The sequence below is a fragment of the Oryza glaberrima genome, chromosome 2 (assembly GCF_000147395.1).
Source record: "Oryza glaberrima chromosome 2, OglaRS2, whole genome shotgun sequence".
Classification (NCBI taxonomy): domain Eukaryota; kingdom Viridiplantae; phylum Streptophyta; class Magnoliopsida; order Poales; family Poaceae; genus Oryza; species Oryza glaberrima.
The window spans coordinates 4,300,921-4,327,541 of NC_068327.1; the positions used below are offsets into that span (position 1 = coordinate 4,300,921).

A 26,621-nucleotide genomic window follows, 5' to 3' on the forward strand; every position below is an offset into this window, starting at 1 on the left:
ACAGCTAAAACATAGTAGTACTATATTTTAGGATATAGTATGAAATACATATAATTCTTGCTGATATAATTAATTAATGAAGTGATGGCCAGAAATTGGGTAAAGTACTAGCACTAGCTAAAGATATCTACACAGCCAAACCTGACATGTACTAGTAAAAAGACGAGTAAATCAAATAATTAATTAATCAATCAATCAAGAAAAAAATGAATGGATCCAGTACCTTTTGTTTACCACTCTAGCAGAGCTGCGAGTTTGCATTGACCTAGAGAGAATGCAGTGCTGATGAGTAGGAGTACCAATTCGTGCATCGTCACTCTCTCTATGGGACACAGCTAGCTATAACAACATTCATGTCAGATTGGGCTAGCTACCAATGCTGCTTTTGAGCACCCCGGATGTGTGTACTGCTACTACCAAGAATGGCCTCCATTTCTTTTCCTTTCTCTAATTAATCTGGTTGCTTTGCTTTAAGTTTGCTTCTTTCAAGAAGACACTGATTCCTACTAGTATCTCAAAAAGAAAAAGAAGGGGGAAAAATATTCAGGGTCCATAACTAATAAAGTGGTCAGTATTTTGGTGCAACATGTCAGATAAAATTATGGTCATTTCCTAGCAAAGTTCAGTCAAGAAATTACTCCATTTTTCATAGAGAGAGAGAGATGCAGTACAATATTTTTTGACCAATAAATACTGTATACTCGACAAGAGAAAAAGCAGTTTCACTACTGTCAAAGCTGCTTCTCTGATCTCTCTGCTGCACATAGTAGTAATGTTACTATTATAATATCTGGAACAGAGCAGTGCTCGGTTTAAGCCTCTCTGATTAGCTTTAAAATTTACAGTGATTTTTATGAGCTACTGACCCAGTCAGCCAGCCAGGAGTTAATATGAGCCAGGGATCAGAAGTTCAGAACAGAGAGGCTCGTGCATGGTCATGCACTCACGTACTCTACTACTGTAGTCTACTGTATCTATCTATGAGACTATGACCGTATTGCTTTTTTTTTTCCTTATCTATGAGACTATGACCGTATTGCTTTTTTTTTTCTTTCGTAATTTGAGAAGGTTTTTTTTTTACTTGGTCTCTATATCCAACCAATATGAAATTCGCTCCTGTGGAGATTTGAACTCAGGACTTTGGGGTGCTAGTGTGCTGCTACTCAGGTCACTGTAAGCACTAAGCTACATGCACTTTCAAAAAGAATTTATATATGAACTGTAAGAAATATTTTTATCATCCTTAGTTTACATGGCTAATTAAATTACAACGGTTTGTAGTGATAAAGTATACCTCGAGTACGTAACGTAGCAAGCAATATTATTCATACACAGAGATGCACAGGTTAATGACTAGTAGCACTAAAAATCCTTTCTCACATAACAACACAAGAGTACTCCTACTATCGTAAGAAAAAGTTTTATCAGCCATTCAGCCTTAATTCACAAGGCTAAATTACAACGGTTTGTAGCAAAGAAAGAAGAAAGTATACCTGTAATAGTAACATTGTACTCCCTCCGTACTCGTAAAGGAAGTCGTTTAGGATAATGTTTAAGTCAAATCTTGGGAATATAAATCATGAATAACTCCCAAGTTGTTAAGTTTGAAAATGTAAAAATTATATGAATAGATTTATCTTGAAAAATACTTTTATAAAAGAATACATGTATCACTTTTCAATAAATATTTTTATAGAAACAAAGTCAAAATTGTGTTTTGGAGACCGTATCGCTGCCCTAAACAACTTCCTTTATGAGTACGAAGGGAGTACGTAATAAGTCTAATCGGCTCAAATTACCCCTGTACAAGAACATAGCCATTGCAATGGCTGCAACTGTGCAAACACAGGAAAAGGGTATCGAACATGCCCAACGTAGCCATCATCGTTCATGCGCAAAACCACAGGTTAGTATTAAAAACATTAAAAGTACTCAAATATTTTTATATTTGCAAAAATGTTAATAATATGAATTATCAATATAGGGCCTGTTCGGTGGCCATTGTTGCGGCTGCGGCTGCAGCCGCTGCAACGGTACATACGTTGTTCAGATCGCTATGATGCAGTGGCAGCGCTGCATTGCAGCCGCAGCCACGGGCTGCCGAACACAGCTATATTTGTTAAAAAGTCAGTGGTGATATATTATTAAAAGAAAAGAGGTATTACCAAATTTTTGTAAGATAGGGTGAGGAGGCCAGTGTTTGGTTCGATACTTTATCAAATTTTGAGAGTAGAAACTTATAGAATCACCAAATGTTGGTAGAATTATGTTGGCAATTGTATATTGTTCATTGCCTTACCAGAGAATGGTAAGAAGGGAATAAGCTCGAAGATTTTGTAGAGGCTATTACTATTAAACTTGCTCAAACGCTGAAACTAATCTTTGCTATTAATTGCCTGATACGAAATTGAATTCCGGTTTTGTACTTGGGCGCAGTACTACTACAGTACACTACTGCTGCTGCACTATCCCATGTTAAACTGCAAGCAAGTCAGCAAGTGCGCGTGTGTGGGTGGGCCCACAAAAAAAACGAAGCTAGAGTGTGGGGGCCCGTAGCGGTACGCGACAATGGGTTTGGGGGGCTTGTACGTGGGTGGGTAAAGATTCCGTGAGAAGATTCCGCACTCGAATACCGCGTGTGCTCTGACATGTGGGCCCCACCACCCCCAACGTTTCCGCTAACTATTGGGTGCGCTTTGGCTGCCACATTTCGCCATTTTTTTTTCTCTTTTTTGCTATGCGCACACACGTCTCCAGCTATGCTCTGTTTCATTTCAGCTGCTAGCTGCTGCTGCGATGAAAGTTTTAGGAAAACCCTGTTCATTGGTAATGCCGTTTTCATCTTTTTCCACGTAATCTTAATCTCAAAGGGGGCCTATGATTAAGATTGATTAAGGAGCACCTAAGACGAGGAAGTTACTAGTATATGATCAATTGATTTTTTTAATTCTTGTAAACTTGAAAAATAGATTTGTTTAATATTTTAGTCCAGCTTCTATATAGTATTTTTTTTTCACGAAACGCACCATTTAGCCTTTAAAAAACTTGCTAACATAAATCGAGGTATAACCTACATCTTAATTAGAAATGAATGGGGCCATAAAAATGCTAGTAGTGTATATTTTTTAAAAGAAAAACAAATGATGCATCAATGTCACAATGTGGTTGTTTTATATTACAAGCCATGTAACCAAAGGAGTAAACATATTGTGTTAGTTGTAAGAATGGTCTTATAGGTAGTACAACAGTACAAGGTCATAACGTCAATATGCCATGCTTGATACGGTAGCAAAAGCCAATGGCATTCATATATGAAGCATAACATATTTCATCCGAGGGATACTTCAAGTTTTGTAAGATATGTTTATAGTTTAAGACCGTTTAGAGTCATTTCCAAAATTCAAGACCATAAAAGTGAAGGGATAATTTGGACAATTCCATCGTAACGTTACACGAGTTGTAAAAATACTACCATCATACCATTCATACGTGAGAATGGCAGGCGGGACCAAGACAGATATGTCAATGACATGTACAATGGTATTTTCTAACTTCATGATTTTTGTGATGGTACCAACAAACTGTAAAAAAAAGAGAGAAAAACTTACACATAAAGATTACTAATATGTTTCCGCCTATACAACAACAGTGGTTGAAATACATACATTTCTCATGCTCTATAACGCTCTAACCCTAAACCCTTACTACCCCAAAGTGTCTTTTTCTATTGCTTCTCCCTAACTCCCTTTGTGCGCCTGTGCGTGTGATATATTGCCCATCACCAATCATGCATGATGATGTATCGATCGTTACCAAGGAGCCAGACCAAAATGTACCTGGCGCTCACATGTTGGCCGAGATATATATTACTAGCTACATGTGATTTGTGATTTGTGAGCTATAGAAAGCTAGCTAGCTTGGCTTGTGTGCCCCACTCAGATGGATCAATTTCACCTAGTGGAATGTATAATTGGAACCTGCACTGCACACTATCTATTGTACTATATATGTTGACTGATGAAGAGGCAAGGGATTGGTGATGGCTAGCTCATGCTGCATATAATTGGTCCGAGGGATAGATGCCAACGTTAGACTTATTAATAACCGGCCTTTTTTTAATCCTTCAGGGTAGATCTTAAGGTTTTTGTTATTCACTATTAATTACTTCCTCTGATTTTTACCATGACTTTGCGTATTGAGTTTTGACATACATTTTACTATTCATTTTATTAAAAACACGTAATTATCATTTATTTTAGTGTGACTTTTTATAATTAAAGATTCTTTAAATATGACTTATATTTTTTATATTTACATAAAGGTTTTGAGTAAGGCGAACGATCAAAACGTATGGCCAAAAGTTAACAACGTTATACTTGAAAACCGAAAGGGAGTAATTTTCTTCCTATATGAATGTCATGTCATGGGTTGTTAATGATTTTGCTCCATGTTGCGCTACGACGTGTGGTCGAGACCATCGTTGATGCATGCGCAACAACACTCAAATGGTTGTGTTGTCACCACCACCAACCAATGCCGCTGTCATCCCGATGAGGCACGGCTAGAGGTAGTAATGGATCTTTCTTTTTGTTTTACAAAATGTGAGGGTTGGGCTAAAAAGGATTAGACTAAAATTTAGTTTTTTTAAAAAATATATTTAAGGGCTAAGGTAAGTTATGAAAGGACCCATGAGTTCTGACCCATTACCACCCCTGCGCATGGCTCCATGCCAAGGCATCACCTTCCATAGGCGAGGTTGGGCAGGGCATGTGCACCCAATTCTAGAAGGGCCACATTGGTACATCACGAGAACTGTATAAGGGGTTATTGCTATCCGTTGATATCATCGACAAATCGTGATAACCAATCAACAGGAACAGGTGAACTTTGAACAAATTTTACCGAAAGATTTAACTTTTAAAGATTTTATTTGAACTTGGTCAAATTGTTGCGAAAGTTACTGACAGTAACGCAAATCCTGAATCATAATGACGAGGTATGGTACGGTGGCGCCCATATGGCTCTTTGCGATGAAATGTATTCCCATGACGTGGTATGGATCTACAGATTACATCTGCAAACAATTCAAGAATGACGGTTTTTTTTTTCCTCTTACCAGCGAATTTTCCACGATGTCAAGTCCAATTTAAACTAGGTTTCAAAAAAAAAAAGTCCAATTTGAACGTACACAACACTAACCAGCAAATAAATTAAAGGATGGAGACATTCGCCGGTAAGGGTCAAGGAGATCACAAACAACATTCATCGATCTCATCAGTTTCGCTTTGTCTTCATCGTTGCAGTGACCTGCCTGTGACCAACAATGGAATTGTATGCATTTTACCCCGTGTGCTTGACTGCTTGAATAATCAATCGTGCGTGACTACGTGTGCCGTGTACGTTCCAGACAGAAATTTCTGTGAAACCACGTGAAAGCATTCAAAATCACTCGCAAACCACACGTTTTAAACAAGATTTAGGTCTCTTTCAAACAAATTAAAAAAATCATAGGAACACTAGAATATTTTCCTACGAAAATAATACAATGGTATCCTTTGAAACGAATGATTGTTTCCTACGTGAAATTAATGGGTCATTTTAGAGCAATTCTAGAGGAAAATGAGTATGATGTCTCTCATATGTTTTTCTCCTCATGTATCTAGAATTTCTATGTTTTTCATGTGCTAATCAAATGGTAATTTTGAAAATCCTTAGAATTCCACTGAATATGACATTATATTCCTACGTAATATTGTTCTTTTATTTCTGTATTTTTATTAATCCTGCATTTAAAATGAGCTCGTAGATTTATGCTAGTAGTACTAATCCCTCCATCCAAAAATGATCATCTTATATATTTACCCACCAACGCCAAAGATAATTTAAATTGCATTAATCAAAACACCATGCACACATTCTCCCACAATGCATGCATCGATTAAACCATCACGTCAATTACACCCTAGCATGTAAGCGTTCTCCCATGTGGTATTAATTGTATTATACAGTTATATAATGATTAATTTGAAAATTTTTGGATTCTATTACATGATGATGAATTTGAGAATGAGGGAGTAAGTGAACATAACATGGGAGGAGTGGAGACGATGGTCCCCATCGTTTGGTTTATTTCCTAATAAGCCAAAACATAGCTTATTAGTAAATAAAAATGAATTTGTGGGTAAAACTTTTATAAATATGTTTTTTTACTTAAAAGCCAATGTTAAAAAAGAAACTACGTTGAAAATATGTCAAAATCAATATTAAAATTAAGCTTAAAAATTTAAAATTTGGTTTTTTTCTTTTGGAGGCCATCCGATGGGGCTGGATGAAGAGTAGCTTGCGGTGAGAGTAAAGTTGGCGGTTTGCTAGTTTCCTGGAAGCAATCATTGCTTGAGGCTTCTTGTTGAACGTTCAACAAGCTTGTCTCGAGTCTCCACACAAGGGAGAAGAAGAAGGGGAAGTTGCATGCTGCGACGACTACAATTTCCCACGGTGACAATCATGGCCATGGACTTGGCCCCACAGATCCCAAGAGACAGTGCACGAATCTCCACGCCACGTCGGATCACTCTCTCGTACTAGCAGTACTCCTTTCGTGTTATTTTAAGTGAAATTATAGTTTCTGCGCCTAACTTTAATCGTTCGTCTTATTTAATTTTTTTATAATTTATATTTTTTTATTATGAGATCATAAAACATGAGTAGTATTTTACTCGTGACTTATGTTTTTAAATTTTTTTAAATAAGACGGACGATCAAAGTTGAACGCGAAATACCATGTCTGTATTTAAAAAGGGACGGAGGGAGCACTATTTTTTAATATATTATTTATTTCTTCACCCTAAAATATATATAGCATCCACCTAAAAACCCTTATATTTTGACACGAAAAGTGCTTCGACTACTACAAATTCTCGGAGGTTGGAGTAGTCGTTTTCATCTCTATGGTAGATTGGTGGTCGTAGCATTCGATCTGGCCAAACCAAAAAAATCGTTCCAGCTTCGGTCTTTGAGAAAATTCGGCCATCACGACAGAACGACATGGTCGAGCTGAAAATCCAATCACTCGCGTGCTTTTCGAATTGATAAATTATGTCTTTTTCAAAAAAAATATACAAAGTTATTTTTAAAAATTATATTATTTTGTTAATTTTATAATAATTAATATTTAATTAATTATGTGTTAATAGCCCATCTCGTTTTACGTATCTTTTTTTCCTTTTTCTTAAATATAGCGTACCTCCCAATATTTAAGCTATTCGGTTTGGGGAAATATCCAGTGAAAACCATTAAATAAGTGAAAATCCGTGAAAAACATATCTAAAATTTTTTTAAATTCATGAAACAATTATTAAAGATGGATATAGGTATGAAAAACATTCATACCAAATCTTAAGACAAACTCAACTTTATTCGAGAGAAACACAAAAGACAGGTGAGTAGGGTTCTATTACTATTCACCACCTGAAATTTGTCTTTTTTTATTACTCTATAATAAAGTTGGGTTCAAACTTAAGATTTGGTAAGAATGTATTTTATGTCTACACCTAACTCTACTAATTTATTTATAAATTTACAATCTTTGTGGTCTAGTTTTCACGAGTTTTCATTTATTCGATGGTTTTCACTGGATATGTCCTCGTTCGGTTTCGGTTAACTTGGATCGGTTTTCGGTCATGACCAGAATATATGAAGGTTTCAAGAGATAAAAAAAAACTTACAAATAACAACAAAATTTAAGAAAGTCCTTTACAACATATTTTGACAATCTTCAGACTGGCACATTTCTCTAGAGCCAGGGCCAGGATAAAACACATAACTAAATCGACTAATGCTTGGGATTCATGTGGTTCTTACACCCGAATTCTAAGATGTTGACCCTTTCGCTTTTCCAACAATTTGTACATATGTAATTGTCGTTCTATTAGATCATAAAAAAAAGATGAAATTTCTGTTTTTTCTTCTAGATGAATACGATAGTGTGATCGTTTCTCTTAGTGCAACTGGTTTTTTTAAGATGCTCTGGAATCTAATTAAATAGTGTAAAAGAAAATAGTAAACAATAAATAATGCACCAATTCGCATAATTCTTTTTTTTTTGAAATGACTCACACAAAATAGTGTGAAGTTTCATATTGATACAGTAGAAGAAAAATACAAAATTATAACCTTAGAGGTTGTAACCAGGGAAAAACAGAAAATAAACACACCCCACCACCACTCGTTAACATCTCCGCATGCAACCACGGAGAAGATATAACACCAAGCCAACTACCTCTAAACGTGTCCGATTGTTGCTAAATCAATAGGGGATCACAACGGTCCACTGAATATCAACTCCACACACAGAAGATCGTCGGCAAGCTCCTGGTCACATAGAGGGATTGAGAAGGAAGAGGACGATAAAGAAGAAGATTCACTCATCCCTCACGTCAACCTGATTCCAACTTCTTACTTGTAACTTCGTGATCTCTTGGATGAAGCGGCAAAAAAGGCCAATCCTTCATCAGCATCGTAAGCTAGTAAAGGTGCGATGGAACGGTGCAAGACTGCTCAAAACAAAGCGCCATATGGATGCTAAAACTAGCTCAAACTAGTGGGTAGTGGCTGCATAAAAAGAGGAGGAGAAAAGGGCAGTTGAAGCTCAAATTTTACCCAGAGTTTGTCCACAACGAGGCCATAAAAAGAGCACAAGCCAAACACAATCCACTAATTTTATCACTCTAGTAGCAGTAGTAATTTACAATCCGGATGGAGTAAGAGCAGGTACAATAGCAGGCTATTAGCCAGCTATAAACATATGTTAATGAGATAAATGATGAGAGAGAAGAGTAGCGGGCTACAGATTTGAGCTGTAGCACGGACTCTAAGATACACTGTGTATATGACAGATGGGACCATATATTAATAGTATAGTAAACAACTATTGTATGAATTGACCATATATAAATTGGAGTTGGTAGTGGACTTGTACTATTAGATTTGCTCTAAATAAACCCACAAGTAGTAGTAGGAGTAGCTTTCACCAAAGCCGAAGGATTCTCATTCTCCCCGCCGGCCGATTTATAACCGCAGCAGCAGTCAACCACCACCGTACCTTTTCTCCATCCTTTTCACGCCAATTTGTCGCCGTAAATAAAAATTTTACCACCACCACTTTCTCCCACGCGGCGGCGAGGCGACCGCTTTGCTTTCTCCGGCGCGGCGGCCGGCGGCTGAAGCGTGGGCGGGGGTTGGGGCCTGTGGGGGCCCCGGGAGGAGAGGAAAGCAGAGCGGTTGCTTTGCCGGAAAAAAAGATGGGAGTGTAGTGCGGTTTGCTCTGTTGCTCATATCCATCTCGTCTTCCGCTTCCCTCCAAATTGCAATGCGGCTTTGGGCCCAAATATGGAACAGGCCTATGTCTGGGCCTAAATTGTTCGTGGGCTTTCTGGGCTTCCCTTTTTCCCCTACCAGAAAGATAAGATAACGGATTTGCTATTTTACTTGCGACGGATTTTTGGGCTTCTATTTTTTCCCCGTAGGATTCTACATCAAGATTTGCGTTTTTTATATTCACTTATGGTTGCACTCAGTTACATAGAACTCACCCTCAGTTGCATGGCACTTACACTTAGTTACAGTACATCAAAATTAGATTTTACATTTTTTTATCTAGATTTACAATTTTCAACATGTTTGTTTCTTTTTTGGGTAATTAATTTAAAATGGTTCATATCAATTGATCAAAAATTCTGCAAGATTCAAACCTATAAATATGTCGAAACATCAATAGGAAGTCCACTGATAATGGAAGCAACTTTATTTGGAGTATCTTTATCTTAGAGGAATCTAGTACAATAGGAAGAGAGAGAAATAAGAGTAAAGTGCACCGATGGTCTCTAAACTCGTATGGATATATTATTTATGTTCATAAATTCTTAAAATATATTTTTAGATATTTGAACTTATCCTCGGTGTCATATAAGTTCTAATTGGCTCTAAATCACCTCATGTGTTGATGTGGCATGTAATGACAGCGTCTATGTATAAAAACATCGTTTTCATCTCTCCTTTTTAATTTTATTTTTTTTCAAAATTAGAAAACAATTTTTCTCCTCTCTCCTCTCTCTCTTTTTTTTCCTATGTGACTGACATGTGGGTGTCACTACGCATAGGGGTCACTGTGGTGCCACATCAGCGCATGATACGGGTTAGATCCCGTTTAGACCCATATGACACTCAGGACAAGTTCGAGGATCAAAAAATATATTTTGAGAGTTTAGATATCTAGATGATATATCCACATAAGTTTAAAAACTGCTCGTGCACTTCGCTTAATAACAGTTCCGCTTGTCTCCTCATCAGCTTAGATCATCACTTTGCTTGGCAATATGACAATAGAGGCAGCAGCAGAGGGATGGAAATAATTGGTGCAGGTGATGATGCGATGCAACCAAAATAACCGGATAAAGGGGGTTAGGTGTCAGGATGACCACATGAATGACCGATCGAGATGGCATAACATGATAAGCCCATGCACACGAGTTAACAAGGTTTACTCGACAATTCATATATTGCCCCCCGAGAGTGTATGTGTGCACATATAGTTCTTATTGTTATCTTGGTTGTAATATATGCTTAAAACTATATTTACACCATATATATAACATGTTGGTCCAGTCATCAGTATGACATGCAACAGATACGGTTAAACTTTCATTACAATATATTTGTAAATCTCGATGAATAATTATAATATTTATGATTTAATAATCTAAAAAGAGATATCAATGTTCAGAGTTTCAGAAGTTTGCATCCGCGAAAAGAGTTTCAAAAATTTAACCTAGAATATATTTCCTCCGTTTTATAATGTAAGTCTTTTTAGCATTGTTCATGTTTATATAGATGTTAATGAATCTAGACATATATGTGTCTAGATTCATTAACATCTATGTGAATATAAGCAATGCTAGAAAGTATTACATTATGAAACGGAGGGAGTATTATAGAAGATATCCTTTGGAACAGAGAAAACAAATATATAGAGGATTATTCTTACGGGAACTGAACTATTTCACGAAACAAAATCCTGTAAAATTAATTCATGTATTATATAAGGGAGCCCTAGATCCATGTTTTCAAACCCGATGGAGAGGGAGTGAATACATGTATTGAGATGACCACTCCAGTAGCCTTTTAATTTCCATTTTAATCTCTGATCTGATCGGTAAACTCTCATTACCATATAATTAAGGTCGCTAGCAAAAATGTCAAACAAGAGATCTAACATGATGACACCAAGATCCCGGCATGTCGCTTGGTTTCTGCCACAACTTTATGTCATCAAATTAATTACTACATTAGATCTCTGCAGTTTGAATCAGCTAAAGGTGCTTAGCTGCAGGTTTCTTGCAAGATCAGAAGAGTGACATGCATCAGCCCAAGACTACAGACAAAGAGTAGTACAAAACTAGAGTTTTATTTTCCACTGATTATCTCATCTATCTCATCAGGTACATGTGACCAACTCTTAATTTAGTTTCTTAAATACGTTTACAGTTACATTAATTAGTATATCCCGATCCATTTGGTTTATATATCTATGGTTACTTCGTCTTCGCTAGCCCGTGTGTGCACATTTAAAAAATGAAAATGCATACGTGCGTGTTAGACATGTTTTTTTTTACTAGTAATGGCAGTATAACTTCTGGTAAACACACCAATTATGCACATAGTCATTTTTGTATGTATACATGCATCAAGTTCAACTGCAAGAAATTAAAAATGATAAGAGAAATTAAACAGCGTCAGTCTCTTTCTCTGCACGCACGTAACCAAGCATGCGCACGAGTGCTCCTTCGATAACGATAAGCTATATAATTTTGACATGGATCATCATCAGCTTAGTTTAGTTTTTTTTCTGCGGCTAGCAATTAATTACATTGTAACTTATAAGTAAGAGCTTAATTAGTTCCACATTGTGTAGAGTGTGTGTAGATTGATCTTATTCGACTAGAAGATCGATTTATCATTTAAGTTTCCAAAAGATCACCGGAGGATTAGTTTCAGATGAACTCGAAATATTCAGAAAATGATATGATATCTCATGCAGTCAGTTCGATGGATCATCTCCTTTATAGTTTTCCTTTTGTGTTTCATTTTTGTGAGCTGTTCACTTCTAACTCATAGTCATGCTTAGTGGCCCAATAACCGGATCGAAAAAGATCATTGGATCAATTCTTTTTTAGATCAACTCGAAAGATTCGGAAAATTATATGATGTTTATTACGGTCAGGGTCAGTTTACATAGTAGAGCATACGTGCATGGAATGATGGAAAGAGATGCTAAGTAATACATGGAATTAAGGTTGTAAAATTACTAGTATTTATATACATCGATCAACACAGTGGGGATTGTTTGCATTACTGCACCTACAGTAGCTGCCATTGACATATGGGATTGGGACCACCCGTCAACTACTGTTACTGCAAGTGTAGTACTGCAGAGGATCCGTGTCCCGATCAACCGGGACACCAGAAATGTAGAAGCAAGAAAAAAATACAGGAGAAGAAAAAGCTAGGGTCATTTCCAGCAGCAAAAATATGTGTCCATATGTGTGTTTTTTTACACCAGCAATTTCACAGCTTTAGCGTCAGGTCGAGTTGACGCGTTTGATCGTCTCCGTCGCGCGGCCAGTAGTAGCCGACGTTTCCACCGCCCCACCACCACCGCTCGCCGCCGCCGCCGTCGCCGGCCACCGAGATCGCCGGCGGCGCCTCGCCGTGAAGCACGCGCGCCATCCACCCCGGCGACGCCGACACGAACGCGCCGTGGTGGATGGCTAAAGACGACGACGACGCTTGCTCGCCGCCGCGCCTGGCGAGCGTGCGCTCCCGCTTGTGCGCGTTCTGGTGGCCGCCCAGCGCCTGCGAGCTGTAGAACTCGCGCCGGCAGTAGTGGCACGCGAACAGCTGCCGCGGCTCGCCGTCGTCGTCGCCGTCGCGTTCCTCCTCCTCGTCCTCCTCCTTCGCCGGCGCCGGCGACACGACGAGCAGACGAGGCGCCGTCGCCTGCCCCGGCACGGCGGCGCCCACCGTGCCGATGAGGTCCAGCTCGACGAGCCGGAGCGCCGCAGCGGCCGCGGCCGCCATGCGACGGCCGCCGCCGACGAACGTCACGTCGCCTCCTCCTCCGGCGAGCTTGCTCATCCCTTCCATGGCGCGCGCTACGTCGACGAACACCACCACACCAACTTAACTTGAGATGTTGCGACGCAGTGCAATGCAAGGTCGTAGTATATATGCAGGCAAAGTACCAAAGTCTATGCAAGAAGATCAAGCAAATGATCGAGACGGAGGGCATGGTCAGCTGGTCACGTTCACGTAACGTGACAGTGACGTACTCCGTGTCAATGTTGCCATTATGTCATAAATAAGACTATCCGTTTCACAATATATGTACTATATTTATTATGTCCTATCCGGTGAGGAATTTAAGATGCGGTTACTGCAAATTACTCCTTTTAATCTGCCCCGAACTAGATGTTTCTTTTTTCCGAAAACGCAGTACAGACACATACGTTTATTATAATGCGCGCACATTCATCCCTAGTAAACGGGCACACGTACACCATATCCATATGAGCACATTTGAAATATTGACCCGATTGACGAAGTCACCACGGGCATACAAACATCATATCACTATGAGCACATCCGAAAGACTGACCCGACATATCTTGAGATTGACGAAGTCACCAAGGACTAACCCGATATATTTTGATTTTGACAAAATCACCATGGGACATATCTTGAGATTGACGAAGTCACCACGGACTAACCCGATATATTTTGATTTTGACGAAATCACCACGGGTGTCTCGCTGTCAATAGGTATGCCGCCTATCATTGAAGGAATAATTAATCGCAAATGCGAGTACCTATGTCAAATATAGAATTTGAACCTGGGTAGGCTAGTTCCAACACAAGGAACCTAACCAATTAAGCTTTAGTTGCTTGCAAGACACCTACAGATAGACATGCTAACATACAAATTTGAATTAAATTGGTTCATGTATTTAGTAGAGATATCTAAGATAATCTCTTATATATTTTTATAGGATTTCTATATGGCTGTTGACAGAAAATTAAGGCTAATCTTAGCTAGGTTCGTGCTCTAACCGCCTAGATCTTTCTCCTCTAGCTCCAACGACTGGCGACGTCCTGACGAGTTAGAGTTTAGGGTCTCAGGTTTCGGGGTGGGGGAAGGGAGAAGAGGAAGGAGATCGCGGGGTTTAGAGAGATGGCTGTGGGAGACCACGGCCCAACGGTCCGCGATGGACACGGGCAGACGGCGAGATAGCAATGGCTCCAAAGCCGCCAAGATGGAGGAGGGGCAGAGGGGCCGATGTTGGCGATGAGGGAAAACAGAGCTTGTAGTTAGGAGATGACGGTTGGTGGTGGCGTTTCTAGCAACGGGGAGCTGTCGAAGATAGGAAAGAAGGCGCCGCGGGGGCACTCGTTGCCGCCAACTTAGAGATGAGAAGGGGGGGGAACGCGGCGACGATAATGACGAAAAGAGAGAGGAGGGTTAGTGGTTAATGGCACAAATCTTAAAACAATCCAATGGTTTAGATTTTGCAAGATTTGTAAGGGCATTTTTTCAGTCAAACGCCATACAGATAGTCCCTATCGTTTAGTAGTTTGTAAGAGAGCACCGGAGGTGCAGTGTGCATGATTTCAACCATTACGATTCAAGCCCTACAACAAAGAATATGCATGTGTGCTTCTAAGGCCTTTCACAGTGGGGCGGAACTTACCGTGGCTTCGTCTCACGTGGCAAGAAAAGTTAGTGGGGCCCATAGCTATACTCGGTTCTCCGGTTCCTAGCAAAGCAACGAGGAACTTCGCTCGGGCGCGAGGCCCACTCGGGGCGCGGGCCCACTTGGTGAGCACGCGGGCGACGACGACTCCGCGTCGGTGGCGACTCCGCGCCGCTATGGGAGGTCCTCGGCCGCCGCCCATGGCGAGTCGCCGGCCGCGTCGGCCACGCCGCCCCCAATCTGGTCGACCGAAGCTCGCCGGCCAGGAGCGGCCCGCACGGGGTGGAGAGGGAGATGCGGACAGCCCCCCAAGCTCAGCTCAGCGCGACGACGACGACACCGCTGCCGTCCTCCTCTCTCTGCCTTCTCGTCGCCGTCGGTTGGAGCTACTTCGCGTCGACGTCGGTGGTGGCCGAGCCGCCGCCACCGCCGGAGAGGCGAGCTCCGGAAGAAGAGGAAGAGGAGAGAGCAAAATGTTCGGCTTCGGGCACCACGGCCAAGACCAGCTGCCCCAGCACGTCGGCGGCGGCGGCGCGCACCAGCCCACCTTCAAGATCTTCTGCCGCCGACCAACCCGCGCGACGAGCACCAGATCCTGACCAACCCGTGCGACGAGCATCATATCCGCGCACGGGATGAAGGCAGCGCCCTTGGCCACGCCGGTCAAGAACGGCTCTGCCGCTCCTCCGCTTGCCGCTTGCCGAAGGTCAGCCCGAGGACGCCGCCGCCGCCGCTGTCCTCCCGCGCCGCCGCCGCCGTCGTCCTCCCGCGCCGCCGCCGCCGTCCTCCTTGCTCCGCCTCCTTGTCACCGCCTCCGGGGAGAGGGAGAGTCGGGCGCGGCAGGGATGGCGCGCGCCGCCGCGGGCGGCAGCAGCGACGGCGACCACCACCACCGCCGTAGTGCTCGCTGACGATGGGGGCAGAGGCGGCGGGGGCTTGGGCGGAGGCGGCGAGGGAACGGGCGGCGGAGGAGGGGAGAGCCAGCGCCGTTGGGTGACGAGGAAGGAGGAGGACCAGTTGGGGATTTGGTGTCGGTGAAGATATTTGTGGGCCCCACAAGTGGTGCTTGCACTGTGAAGAGAGTGTCTTCATCCTATGTGTCATCCTGTGGTAACTCATATGGGGTGCTTGCACTGTGAATGGCCTAATAAAATTTCAGTGAAGTTAATGGATCTATAAACGGTTCAAATCCTATGTACCACGCATAATCGAGTGTGCTTTCAATAAAAATTTAGCGAGGATTAGACCTATAGTTTTGCAAAATTTTAGTGAAGATCAACAGATCTAAGGTCCATATCCTACAACCACACACAAGCGGATGCGCTTTCAGTAAAAAAAAAAATGAGGTTCACATATCTTTCTTTTTATTATATTTTGCAATTTATATTTTATTTTGTTGGATTAGTTTGTACGCGTGGTAAACTACGGACAAATATTAGGAAACAAAGAGAACCGCACAACAATCATCAGGGAAACAGAGTTTGCTTCCGGCGAGGGGAAACGGCTCACGGATGGTCGGCTGGGCTGATGCAACCGAGAGAGCCGCTCGTGCGGGCGACTTGTTGCAGAGATGAGGCAAGTGATGCCGACTTGGGCAATAGGATATCACTGATCCCTATCCTCAACTGAACAAGTGTCTCAAAACATTCCAACGGCCAGGTTAAGAAATTCAGTAGGAAACCATCATTTCAGAGCAGGTATGACTGATACTATTGTCAAACAAAAGCGAATTGAACCATCATTCAGAAAAGAAAAGGCAGTGGCGGCAGCAGCAGAATTTGAAGCCTGTCCACACTGGAATGGATTTGTCACCTGAGCCAAGCAGGCCAAAGCTTCTTGCAGTTTCTTGCACGGTTGTGCTGCAAGAGCATGTTTAATAATTCCATGCTATGTGAAGGAAAGCAGAAGAACCCTGAGGGGTATGAAGATAAGGAATCAACGGTGATACCATTCATGCTGTGATGTTTCTTGAGAAGTAAATAGACCACACATGTTTTCCTAGTTCTGTAGGCAGTTGTACAGGATAATCGATCGATCGAACGAACGAACCATCCCCTACGCGATCTAGGTCTATGGGCGAGCACTCAGTCCATCCTTCCCTTGATCACTCTCTCCTGAACCTCTGTGGGAGTCCTGCATTAACCAACAAGCCAGGAAAACAAATTTCACAGATTCAGTAAGGACAACGACAGCATTAGAGTTTTCATCTAAACTCCCATGTTTAGTGTGAGTGAAAAATGATCATATATGGAACTTACACAAGGAGAACATAACCACCCCAGCCACTCAGGCAATCTCGATCAACAGAAGCCTGCAGCGCTTGTGAGATCGTCTCGAATAGTTCTTCCGGTTCCTTCACCAAAGAAAATTGTGACAGAAAAATGTCATGTTTACAGTGCTCAAGGAGACCAAACTATAAGTAAAATACCATTCTGCAGATAGTTTTCATGTAAACTAACCATGCTTGGCTTATACATGGACTCACAAGCACCATATAGTGATTCTGAAGCAGTGCCAGAAACCACAAAATCTTTCGCTAGTTCCCTGCTTACAAGAATCACCTTTGATTAGTATGAACCTTAAAAATATAAAACAAGGCAGTAAATCAGCATATGGTACAAAGTGAAAAGATAGGTATCATCAAATGCTACTGTGTTTTTAAGAGGCTAGAGACTTACAGTGAAGACGAAGGTAGGATAAAGTTTGAGAATGGGATACAGCTATATCTAAATTAACAGTGTGTTACTAAGAGGCTTGAGATTTGTCGTGAAGAGGAAGATAGGAAGTTGGGAAGAATACAGCTATACTAAGTTAACGGTGTGACTTTTTGTAGGGCTGCTATTAAACCCTACAATCAAGACAAACTCTCTTAAATCACCTAAATGGCTACGTATATGAGCAAATGAATGGAAATGACAAGCATAATCAAACTTAACCTGAGATTCAACTTGAAAAATTAAGACTAAACTAGAAGTATTAAATATGAGATTATTTACTCCTACACACACTCCCAAGGGGTATGGGTTGTATGATATTTATTATCATTATACCAATAATACATTGTTTATGGTACCGTTGAGAACTTCAGATCAGTTGAATTTTGGACAATAAATTTAGTAAACGACTAAAATGAGACGAGAGAATATAAGTGATACATACTTGGCACCAATGCAATCCATGGTACATATAAATGGCTCATCATTATCTCCTAATCCAGCAATAACTGGTTGGCAGAAGTATGGCCCAAACCTATACCATGGAAATATTCTATAAGCTGTTTGCATAGTTAAGTCAATGGAGAGAGAAAATACAAAATAAGACGAGATCTGTGAGTTTACAATAACAGAAATACCATAGGTTTACAAAACTTCCTTGTACATTTGATTATTTGAATGATGAATGATTCAAAGATAGGATTTGTGAATCACATATGATGTAAAGGATGTGTTAAGCCAAAACCAAGAATTTTACACGATGGCTGTTAAGGATGTGCAATAACCAAAAACAAGAATTTTACACAATGGCTTCAGCACAGTGAGAATCAAAGCTAAATAGCTAATATCTTGCCCTACAGATCAGAGGAAATCATATCAATCACTAGCCCCACTCGAATAGCAGCAATGATTCTCAATTTTCATCAAGTTGATATAAGAATTAACATAATACAACTAATACAAGGCATGTAAGAACGACTTTGCACAGGAATTTCACAATTCAGTAAAGCAAATATTACTTCCTACTCATCTTACACATGAACCAGTTACTTAGAACGCGATCATCATCATATCATCAAACAGGGCTAGTGAGCATTCTAACCTCTTCTCGTAGAGGAGCGCGGAGACGAGGCTAGCGAATGCCTGGGGCTTCATGTCCCTCTCCTCCCTCAGCTGGTACAGTTTGTGCCTGAACACCAGCCGCTGGTACCTGCAAACACACGGCGCACATCAAAACCCTCCCAAAACCCTAACTAACAAGCAACTCAATACGCCGGTTCTAGAGCAAAATCCGAGAGTTCCGGGACACCCACAGCGTCTGGGCGTCGGTGGCGAGGCCGGAGAGGCCGATGTAGAGCTTGTCGTGGATCTTGAACACCCTCTGGAAGTCGGTGGCGACCGTCTGCAGCTGCACCCCGAGGCGCCGGTCGCTGGCGATCGCGAAGCAGTTCTTCCCCACCATAGCCACCACGGCGCTCCCGTTGTACTCGAAGATCTGCAGCGACACGAACCCCAAATCCCCCGCCATCGCCGCGGATCAGACGCTAGGGTTTTGTGGGAGCGGAGAAGGGGGAGGGGGATCGCGGGGGGCACTCACCGACATGGCCGGCGCCGATGGGCTCGACGGCTGCGGCGGACGGCGAGGAGGCGGCGGCGGCGGCGCGCGGCGATTCCGGTTGGTCTCCGGCGAGCGAGAGAAAAAAAATAATTAAAGAAAAAAAAAACAAGCGGCGAGTGTGATGTATAGAGAAGTGAACTGTACCAGATACGGATACGTACATGGGCCCAAAATCCAGCCCATTACTGATAGGCCTGACGCCGCTAAGAGGCCCAGTTTTGTGAGGCCCGTATAAACATAAGATTATCTCGTGGGCCCTGCCCATAATAAGGGTTTACATTTTTTGCAGGCCATTTTTAAAGAAAAATAAAAAGATAAGAGAGATTACGCAATTATGCTCAAATCCCCTGAAATTTGGTTTGCCATTGGATGGAGTGGTATTGGAGAAACATCCATATGGACTTTGTGGGAAATATCATACTCACTCTGTTTTTTAATAGATAACCCCATTGACTTTTAGAACACGTTTAACCATTTATTTTATTCAAAAATTTTATGTATATACATAAGATATAAATTGTTGTAAAACAACTCACAACAGAATAAATAAAACGGATGGTAGTATGATGCTGGAATTCATATGTATTATTCTTCTCTGTATTTGAGCTTTTCTGTGCTAACTCAACTGGACATGCCAAGTTAATTGCTTTGCTTTTACTCTACTGCAATTTAAAATTATTTGCATTTCAAATGGTCCAACATATTTGCTACTAGTACTAGTACGCAACTGAAGCTTGCAATCCTCAGATGCAAGGACGATTTGAGGCGCATTATACTTAGTACTAGATTACTAGTACGACGTGAGATTAACTTGAGATAATCCAGCATATGCACGTGAAGAAATTAAATGAATCAGATGCATTGAGTACCTCTTCCAGTCAAGAAGCTTGTATGATTGTACCAACTATTTTATACTCCTAAAATATAGGAGTAATAAGTTTTAGTTCTAATTCTAGAAAAAAAAAACTTATTTTATTTTGAGACATAGGTAGTACTAGATTATTTTATCTTTGGAATTGACCAATCCATTTTATCTCAAAATATAGTTTTTTTTTGTTTTTCAACGAAATTAAAGAAAAGATAAAAGTAAATAGTCGTTTGGAAGTCACTGAGGTTGTGGAGATATGGAGTATTTTGAATATTTTATGACTATATATAGACCACCCTTGATACTATAGAAATAGGTATATTTTGTGATAAAATGTGAATAGTATAAGTAGCTATGTTTTAGATGGAGGGAGTATAATCCAAAGCTACTCTAAATTTTTAAAGTGTATTTCAAGACTTAACAATTCTTGGATGGTAAACTGATAATGTTCTCAAGCTTGATAAGCAAGAACATGAACAGAGAGATTGGAGAAATGAATGTACTACTAAAAAACACATCTACATTAGACTTTATCACACTAATTTTGAAGCTCTCTTCGCTTGCCGATGAATGTAGGAGAATATCCTCCTCTAGAATTGTTTTATATATTTTTGTGATGACCCAAGCTCCACAATTCCATGAAAAGGCCAAAAAAGTGTGTCCTTTTGAAATTTGGCAGAAAATTCCTCTAACAATCTTCATTTGCCTTTCTTAGAAATATAATCTAAATAAAAGACTTGAACATAAATTAAGCATAACACACTATACATGCATGGAGGTTAAGTGGGAAAGGGGGATGACTAAGCTAACAGTCAATTAAATTTAAGCATAATCTCTTGGACTTTTTGCATGAACAACTCACTTGCCTTTCAGGTAGAATGAGACATTCCAGACAAAGACAAGAAACCGTGGTGCTCTGCCCCCCAGCACCATTGATGCCAATAATTATACATTCGGTCCAAGAAGACATAACCAGCAGTGTCACATTAATCCCTACTTGCTAAAGCAGGTATGGATGTGTGGTCTCCAACTAACCTCATCAAATACTATCTAATTATGCGCAGACATGTCCCCATGGGTCATTACACTGAAGTTGCTACAATATTACATGGCTCTTTTTCTTGCATCCAATGACAATGCAACCATATGATATTATGATATTGTCTTGATTAATTTCCTACCTAATATGCACATGCTCATTAGTTCACTTTGTTTTTCCTAGCCATGTATAGATCCTTGGATTTTGAAAAGGGTTAGTTAGACTTGGATTTGAAAAGGGTTAGTTAATCTACCAGTGATTGTGATTCCATTTGATATTTGAGAACTGAGACATATACTCCTGTACCAGCTATTACCTCAATGCAATATGTTTCACTGACGAGTGGGCCTGCTAGATTATACTACTGTACCAGCTAACCTTTAGTTTGGTCATGTTGAAAAGTACATTGCCATTGTGAATAAGACAGCAGAATAGTAGATGTCTCTATTCACAAAGTACAGTAAGTGGAGGTCACACTACTCACTACACCTACCAAATCATTATTCTTTGTACAATCTACTACTTAAAACATTCTGTACAAGACTCATAGCCCATCACTAGCTTGAACTAGAAGTGGACAAGGTTAAGAAGGTGAGGAAATTTACTTGAACCAGAGAGCTCAAGGTCACCAGAGTCTACAGAGGAAAAAGATGGATGAAGTAATTTTAGAACCATACAAACTGACATCTGATTTCATTCTTCAATTGCCACTTTTGTTTCTAGGATTCTTCAAATGCTAACTCGAATGTTGTTCTTCATCACGCATAAAACTTGATTTTAAAGGGAAAATAAGTATGCGAATCAGTAGACACCATATATGTGAGTGTAAGACACAATGTGGCACATTGAGCATGGCCAAAGATTTCTTCAATGCTATTGAGTTACAGTATGAAAATCTTTAATATTTACAGCAGTAATCAGATCCAATGGGGGGGAAGGGGGGAACACTGTTTACTTGCTTCTTTATACAGCCTACGCAAACCCCGAAAATCTATGAAATGAATCAACAAGTTGAAGGTCACTAGGTGAGCACACTCAACCTCAGGCAAGCACCAATGAAGGCAATTCAAGCAAGAAACAATAACCTGCACTCAACACCATAAGTTATCCGAACCACTTGGGTGATATGAACTCACTGAATAACCGCATTCCGATCACGCATTTCCTTTTCTTTCTCAACAGGGAGACTGCTTTCGAGTTGCGCAAGGTGATTCCGGGGAAATCCTCAGTGTCCCTCCAAGCTCCATGGGGACTAGGGGAATCAGAGAGTGGAGTACATCTGTGATTAGTGGCCTGTAACTTGGTTCTGGCTGCACACAGAGCACAGCCACCGCAGCAACCTGCGAAGTAGCGAATCACACCAATTGAATTAGTTGAAAAGATTTGTGAGGATAAAGATAGAAATTAAGAGGGAGTTTACTTGGTACAAGTGCTTCAGATCCATTGTGTTCTTGATCATGGGGTCAATTATGTTAGGGAGCTTTGATCGGTCAGTTAGCTGAGGCATGGCCTGCATTTGATTTCCATATGTCAGATGCCAATGGATTAGGAAAATTTAACTTAACCACCTGGATTCAGGAGATGAAGCTTAAAAATATTCTATGCATATCGAGAGAATGACTGTTTTTTAATTGAACTAAATTCAACATGTCAAGTATCAGAATGTTGGGTACCCATGTAACAATTGACTGGCACTGAGATTGTGCTGTCTTCTCAACAGGCCGCCTTCCCAACAGAAGTTCAAGAAGTACTACTCCAAACGCATATACATCACTCTTCTCAGTCAACTTCCCTGAATTTCATGCGGTTGCAGATAATTAAATTAGATGTTAATGTGAGAAAAAAGTTAGTCTACATAGACGATTACAGGTGGGACATGAGAGTTAGTCTACATAGACGATTACAGGTGGGACATGAGAAAAGAGAGGGCATACCATCTAACAAGTACTCCGGAGCTACATAGCCCAATGTCCCAGAAAGCTTCAAACTTCCTTTGCTGTGATTCCCACTGGTCACTGCAAGGCCGAAATCTGAAATCTGCAAACCAAAGATGATCAGTGATATGTGTTACGATTGACAGTAATATTCTAATTGACAAGAACTAAGATAAGCAGGCATACCTTAGCATTGAAATCTGAATCTAAAAGTATGTTAGATGACTTCAGATCCCTATGGATAACTGGTGGATTGCAGTGTTCATGAAGATATTCTAATCCCCTGGTTAATTTAGTTGACAGACGCATATGATAGGAATCAATGATAACGGTATAAAAATATATTTAATCATGCAAAGTGAATAAAAATGGATGGTAACCTTGCTGTGTCAAGAGCAATCTTCATCCGAATGTGCCAGCTTAGAGCCGACCCATGTGATGGTCCTAGAAACAAACAAATAGATTAAAAATGGATACTTCTCCTTGATCATACTCACAATTCTGAGGAAACAAATGAAGAACAAAGCAAATTAGAAGGTACCATGAAGTTGTGCTTCCAGTGATCCATTCTCCATCAGCTCATAAACAATGAAACGGTTCTCTTCATGAATACAGAAGCCCAAAAGGGACACTATATTCAGATGCCGAATACTGCCAAGTAAATCTAGCTCATTCTGCCAATTCAGAGGTAACCAAAAACAATCTTAGCAACAAGACAAGTCTCATCAAGAACAAATTTCAGGCCATGGACATAAACAATCACCAACCTCAAATTCCTTCTCACAGTCCTGTCCCCTGTGGCCAAATCTCTTGACGGCAGCAACAAGTCCTCCTTCAAAATTGGCCTTGTACACACACCCAAACCCACCAGCTCCAAGCAAATTGCTCTCACTGAACTTCCCGGTCGCCGTCTCAAGTGTATTATACTCCATCATCGCGACAAGTCCTTTCTTGTTAGTCTTCATTGAGTTGAACTTGTTCAGCATCGGCACCAACGCAACCCTTGCGGTATCTGAACAATGCAAAGTAGTAAGTTCAGTAGCTATGAGATTTTCATGGACAAACAAGACAAGCCAACAAGGATACATGAACCAGTTTGGGCAGGGCAAAGAAAAGGGCCCAATTCAAAACCTGAGCTGCTTCGGATGTTCTTGGAGTCATGGGCTCGGCGAGAATGCCGGCACAGGATGCAGGCATACAATACGGTGGCGACGATCGCCATGCCGGCGACGGATGCAAGGCCAATGGCAATGATAAGCTCCTTGTGGAAATGATGGTGTTGCCTCTGCTCCATTGCTGCCACTGCACCTGTGAAGCATAGAAGCAAACCAAAGGGTGGTGGATTAGAGCACTCTAAGTGTTTGAGTGAACCAATTCGAGAAGATGAACAGCTACTAGGCCAGCTGCTCATTTGCAAAAGAAATGCCTTTGAATTTTTTAGGTAAAACTTTTTATGTACAAAATTTGGAGAACCCCCAAGATTGAAAAAAAAAAGAAAGAAAAAGCAACTTCTCTTTCCTACAACCAAATTTTGAGGCAAATATATTGGAGCATATTTTGTTTCTCTTTTTTCCTTTCGAAAGAATGCACTTTTTTGTTTCTTTCCCAAGATTGGGCAAAGTTCACCATACTAAAAAGAACGAGCACATATATTCAATTCCAATTCGTACCCAAGTTCACGAGACGGCACTTAAAGTTATGCGCTTTGTTCAAACTTGGAAGAAACCAAAGGATCCCAAGGGCGCACTTTTTACCCCATATCTCCAAAAGAAACAACACGGGTTTCCCACCAAATCAGCACGGGAATTTCTCAGAAATGGGTGAAGGAAACATTGATAAAATTTCTCCCTAAATTTTTTTAAAAAAATTAGCCAGAGAACACAAAATTCAGCAATGCGACAGGACACCAAAACACATAGACATAAAAAAAAGAAAACGCAATCTTTGATCCAACTGTAACAGCCGCCAACCTACCCAAGGGAGGAGAAGGCGCCACCGCGGCGGCGGCGGCGGCGGCGGCGGCGGCGGGAGTCACGGCGAGGCTGCCATTCGAGGAGAAGATGCCTCCACCTCCACCTCCACCTCCGGTAGCCGGAGCCGGAGCAGGGGGAACAACCCGCGGTGTCGCCGGCGCCGGTGAAGGCCCCGGTCCAGGAGAAGGCGAGGCCGCCGCCGCCGGCGACCGGTGAGTCCTCCCATTGGCCGGCAACGAGCAGCTCAGCAACAGCACCAGCACCAGCAAGAAGAAGAAGCGGGAGGAGGAGGAGGAGGAGGAGGAGAGAGGCGTCAATGGCGGCGGTGGCATCGCATTGACCCTCTCTCTCACTCACTCACCTCGCTGGCTGAAGAGGAGGAGAAGTGGAGAAGACAAAGGGAACAGCAAGAACACAAAGGCCTCTGTGCCTCTCTGACAAGATACCATGAAAACCCAGGGAATCCAAAGATAAAAAAACTAATGCAGATATTGTGACCAGCAGGTTGTCCTCTTCCTCTCCTCCCCTCTTGATCCTCGTGTGCACTCAACCCAAACCAACGATTTGTCTGCACAAGCAGCCTGTTTCTTTCTTGATCTTGGGAAATGGAGGAGGAGGAGAGGGAGGAAGAAAAAGGCAAAAGGCTTTTGGTGCACGGACTGTATGGATTGGTGTAGTTTTTGTACTACTGCTGCTAGTACTACCAGGGTTGATCTCTGAAGAAAATAAGAAGAAAAAAAAGGGAGAAAAACAGTCATGTGGCAGTTGCCAAAAGGCAGTGCATTGTTTCTTGTTGGGATGGTGAGCACTGAAATCAGCTCATTTGAGAGAGAGAGAGAGAGAGTTGGTGTTGAATGGGGGTGATAGTACATGTGCAGTGCAGGGCAGGGCAGAGCCACACCAACTTCAGTTTTCGTGCCCTCTCCGTGATTCCCTCCTTCCATTCCGGCCCACCTCCTCATCTTCAGTGCACAATGCTCTCTGGCCAACTAGGCGAATTTCATGCGTACAAAGTTTAAATTTTTTGACATATTTTGGTCGTGTGTATTTTGAGTTCAAGCCTCCGTTAAATTCGCATGATTTTCACAGTATTTAGTTCGATTTAGAATTGTTCCGCGCGACTTTGTTGTAATGTCTTCCTTAAAATGTAGACGATATCTTATCAGGTCTGATTATAAGCTAAAACTCTTAAACAATTTGTGGGTAAACTTTTATATAACCCAATGCTAGAAAATAAATGACGATGAAAAAAATCAAATTCAACTACTCCTATAAAATTAAGTTTTTAAATTTAAATTTTGATAATTACGGTTGATAAGCTGAAGAGTAAATGATGGAGGAGCTGTTAGTTTAGGTTCTGTAAGACTCATATGGATTTGAACACTAGTTTGATATACTAAGGCTAAGTTCGTTGGAGTGAGTTGGGAACTAATCCCTCCGGTACTTAAAACAGAACGACTTATTAGCGTATAATTAATTAAGTATTGATATTTTTTAAAAAAATAGATTAATATAATTTTTTTAAAAAAAATTTCCTGTAGAATTTTTTTTAAAAAAACGTAATATTTAATATTTTAAAAAACGTGCACGCGGTAAAGAAAATAAGGTGAGTCGGAAAAGAAGAAGGAATAACACAGCCTAAACGTTATAGATGCTGCTTTGAAATAACGG

At 41.1% G+C, this 26,621-nt stretch overlaps 3 protein-coding genes across 3 annotated transcripts; all 3 read right to left on the reverse strand.

The window, feature by feature from the left end:
* Nucleotides 1–12,315: 12,315 nt before the first annotated feature.
* LOC127764447 (zinc finger protein 1-like) lies at nucleotides 12,316–13,217 on the reverse strand. Its single transcript, XM_052289330.1, has one exon. The coding sequence runs from the start codon at nucleotides 13,198–13,200 to the stop codon at nucleotides 12,622–12,624; it is 579 nt and encodes a 192-aa protein (XP_052145290.1). The 5' UTR covers nucleotides 13,201–13,217; the 3' UTR covers nucleotides 12,316–12,621.
* Nucleotides 13,218–16,534: 3,317 nt separating this feature from the next.
* On the reverse strand, nucleotides 16,535–19,218 carry LOC127761496 (proteasome subunit beta type-3-like). Its single transcript, XM_052285796.1, has 7 exons — nucleotides 19,116–19,218; nucleotides 18,832–19,013; nucleotides 18,621–18,728; nucleotides 17,964–18,053; nucleotides 17,264–17,348; nucleotides 17,063–17,157; nucleotides 16,535–16,937 (listed from the first exon to the last, which is right to left on the reverse strand). The coding sequence occupies exons 1-7, from the start codon at nucleotides 19,119–19,121 to the stop codon at nucleotides 16,889–16,891; spliced, it is 615 nt and encodes a 204-aa protein (XP_052141756.1). The 5' UTR covers nucleotides 19,122–19,218; the 3' UTR covers nucleotides 16,535–16,888.
* Nucleotides 19,219–21,679: 2,461 nt separating this feature from the next.
* Nucleotides 21,680–25,775, reverse strand: LOC127764623 (probable receptor-like protein kinase At1g80640). The gene is made up of 10 exons (XM_052289523.1): nucleotides 24,952–25,775; nucleotides 24,109–24,285; nucleotides 23,745–23,989; nucleotides 23,519–23,651; nucleotides 23,358–23,421; nucleotides 23,164–23,260; nucleotides 22,978–23,080; nucleotides 22,717–22,835; nucleotides 22,464–22,553; nucleotides 21,680–22,383 (listed from the first exon to the last, which is right to left on the reverse strand). The coding sequence occupies exons 1-10, from the start codon at nucleotides 25,280–25,282 to the stop codon at nucleotides 22,219–22,221; spliced, it is 1,524 nt and encodes a 507-aa protein (XP_052145483.1). The 5' UTR covers nucleotides 25,283–25,775; the 3' UTR covers nucleotides 21,680–22,218.
* Between the last annotated feature and the right edge of the window lie 846 nt (nucleotides 25,776–26,621).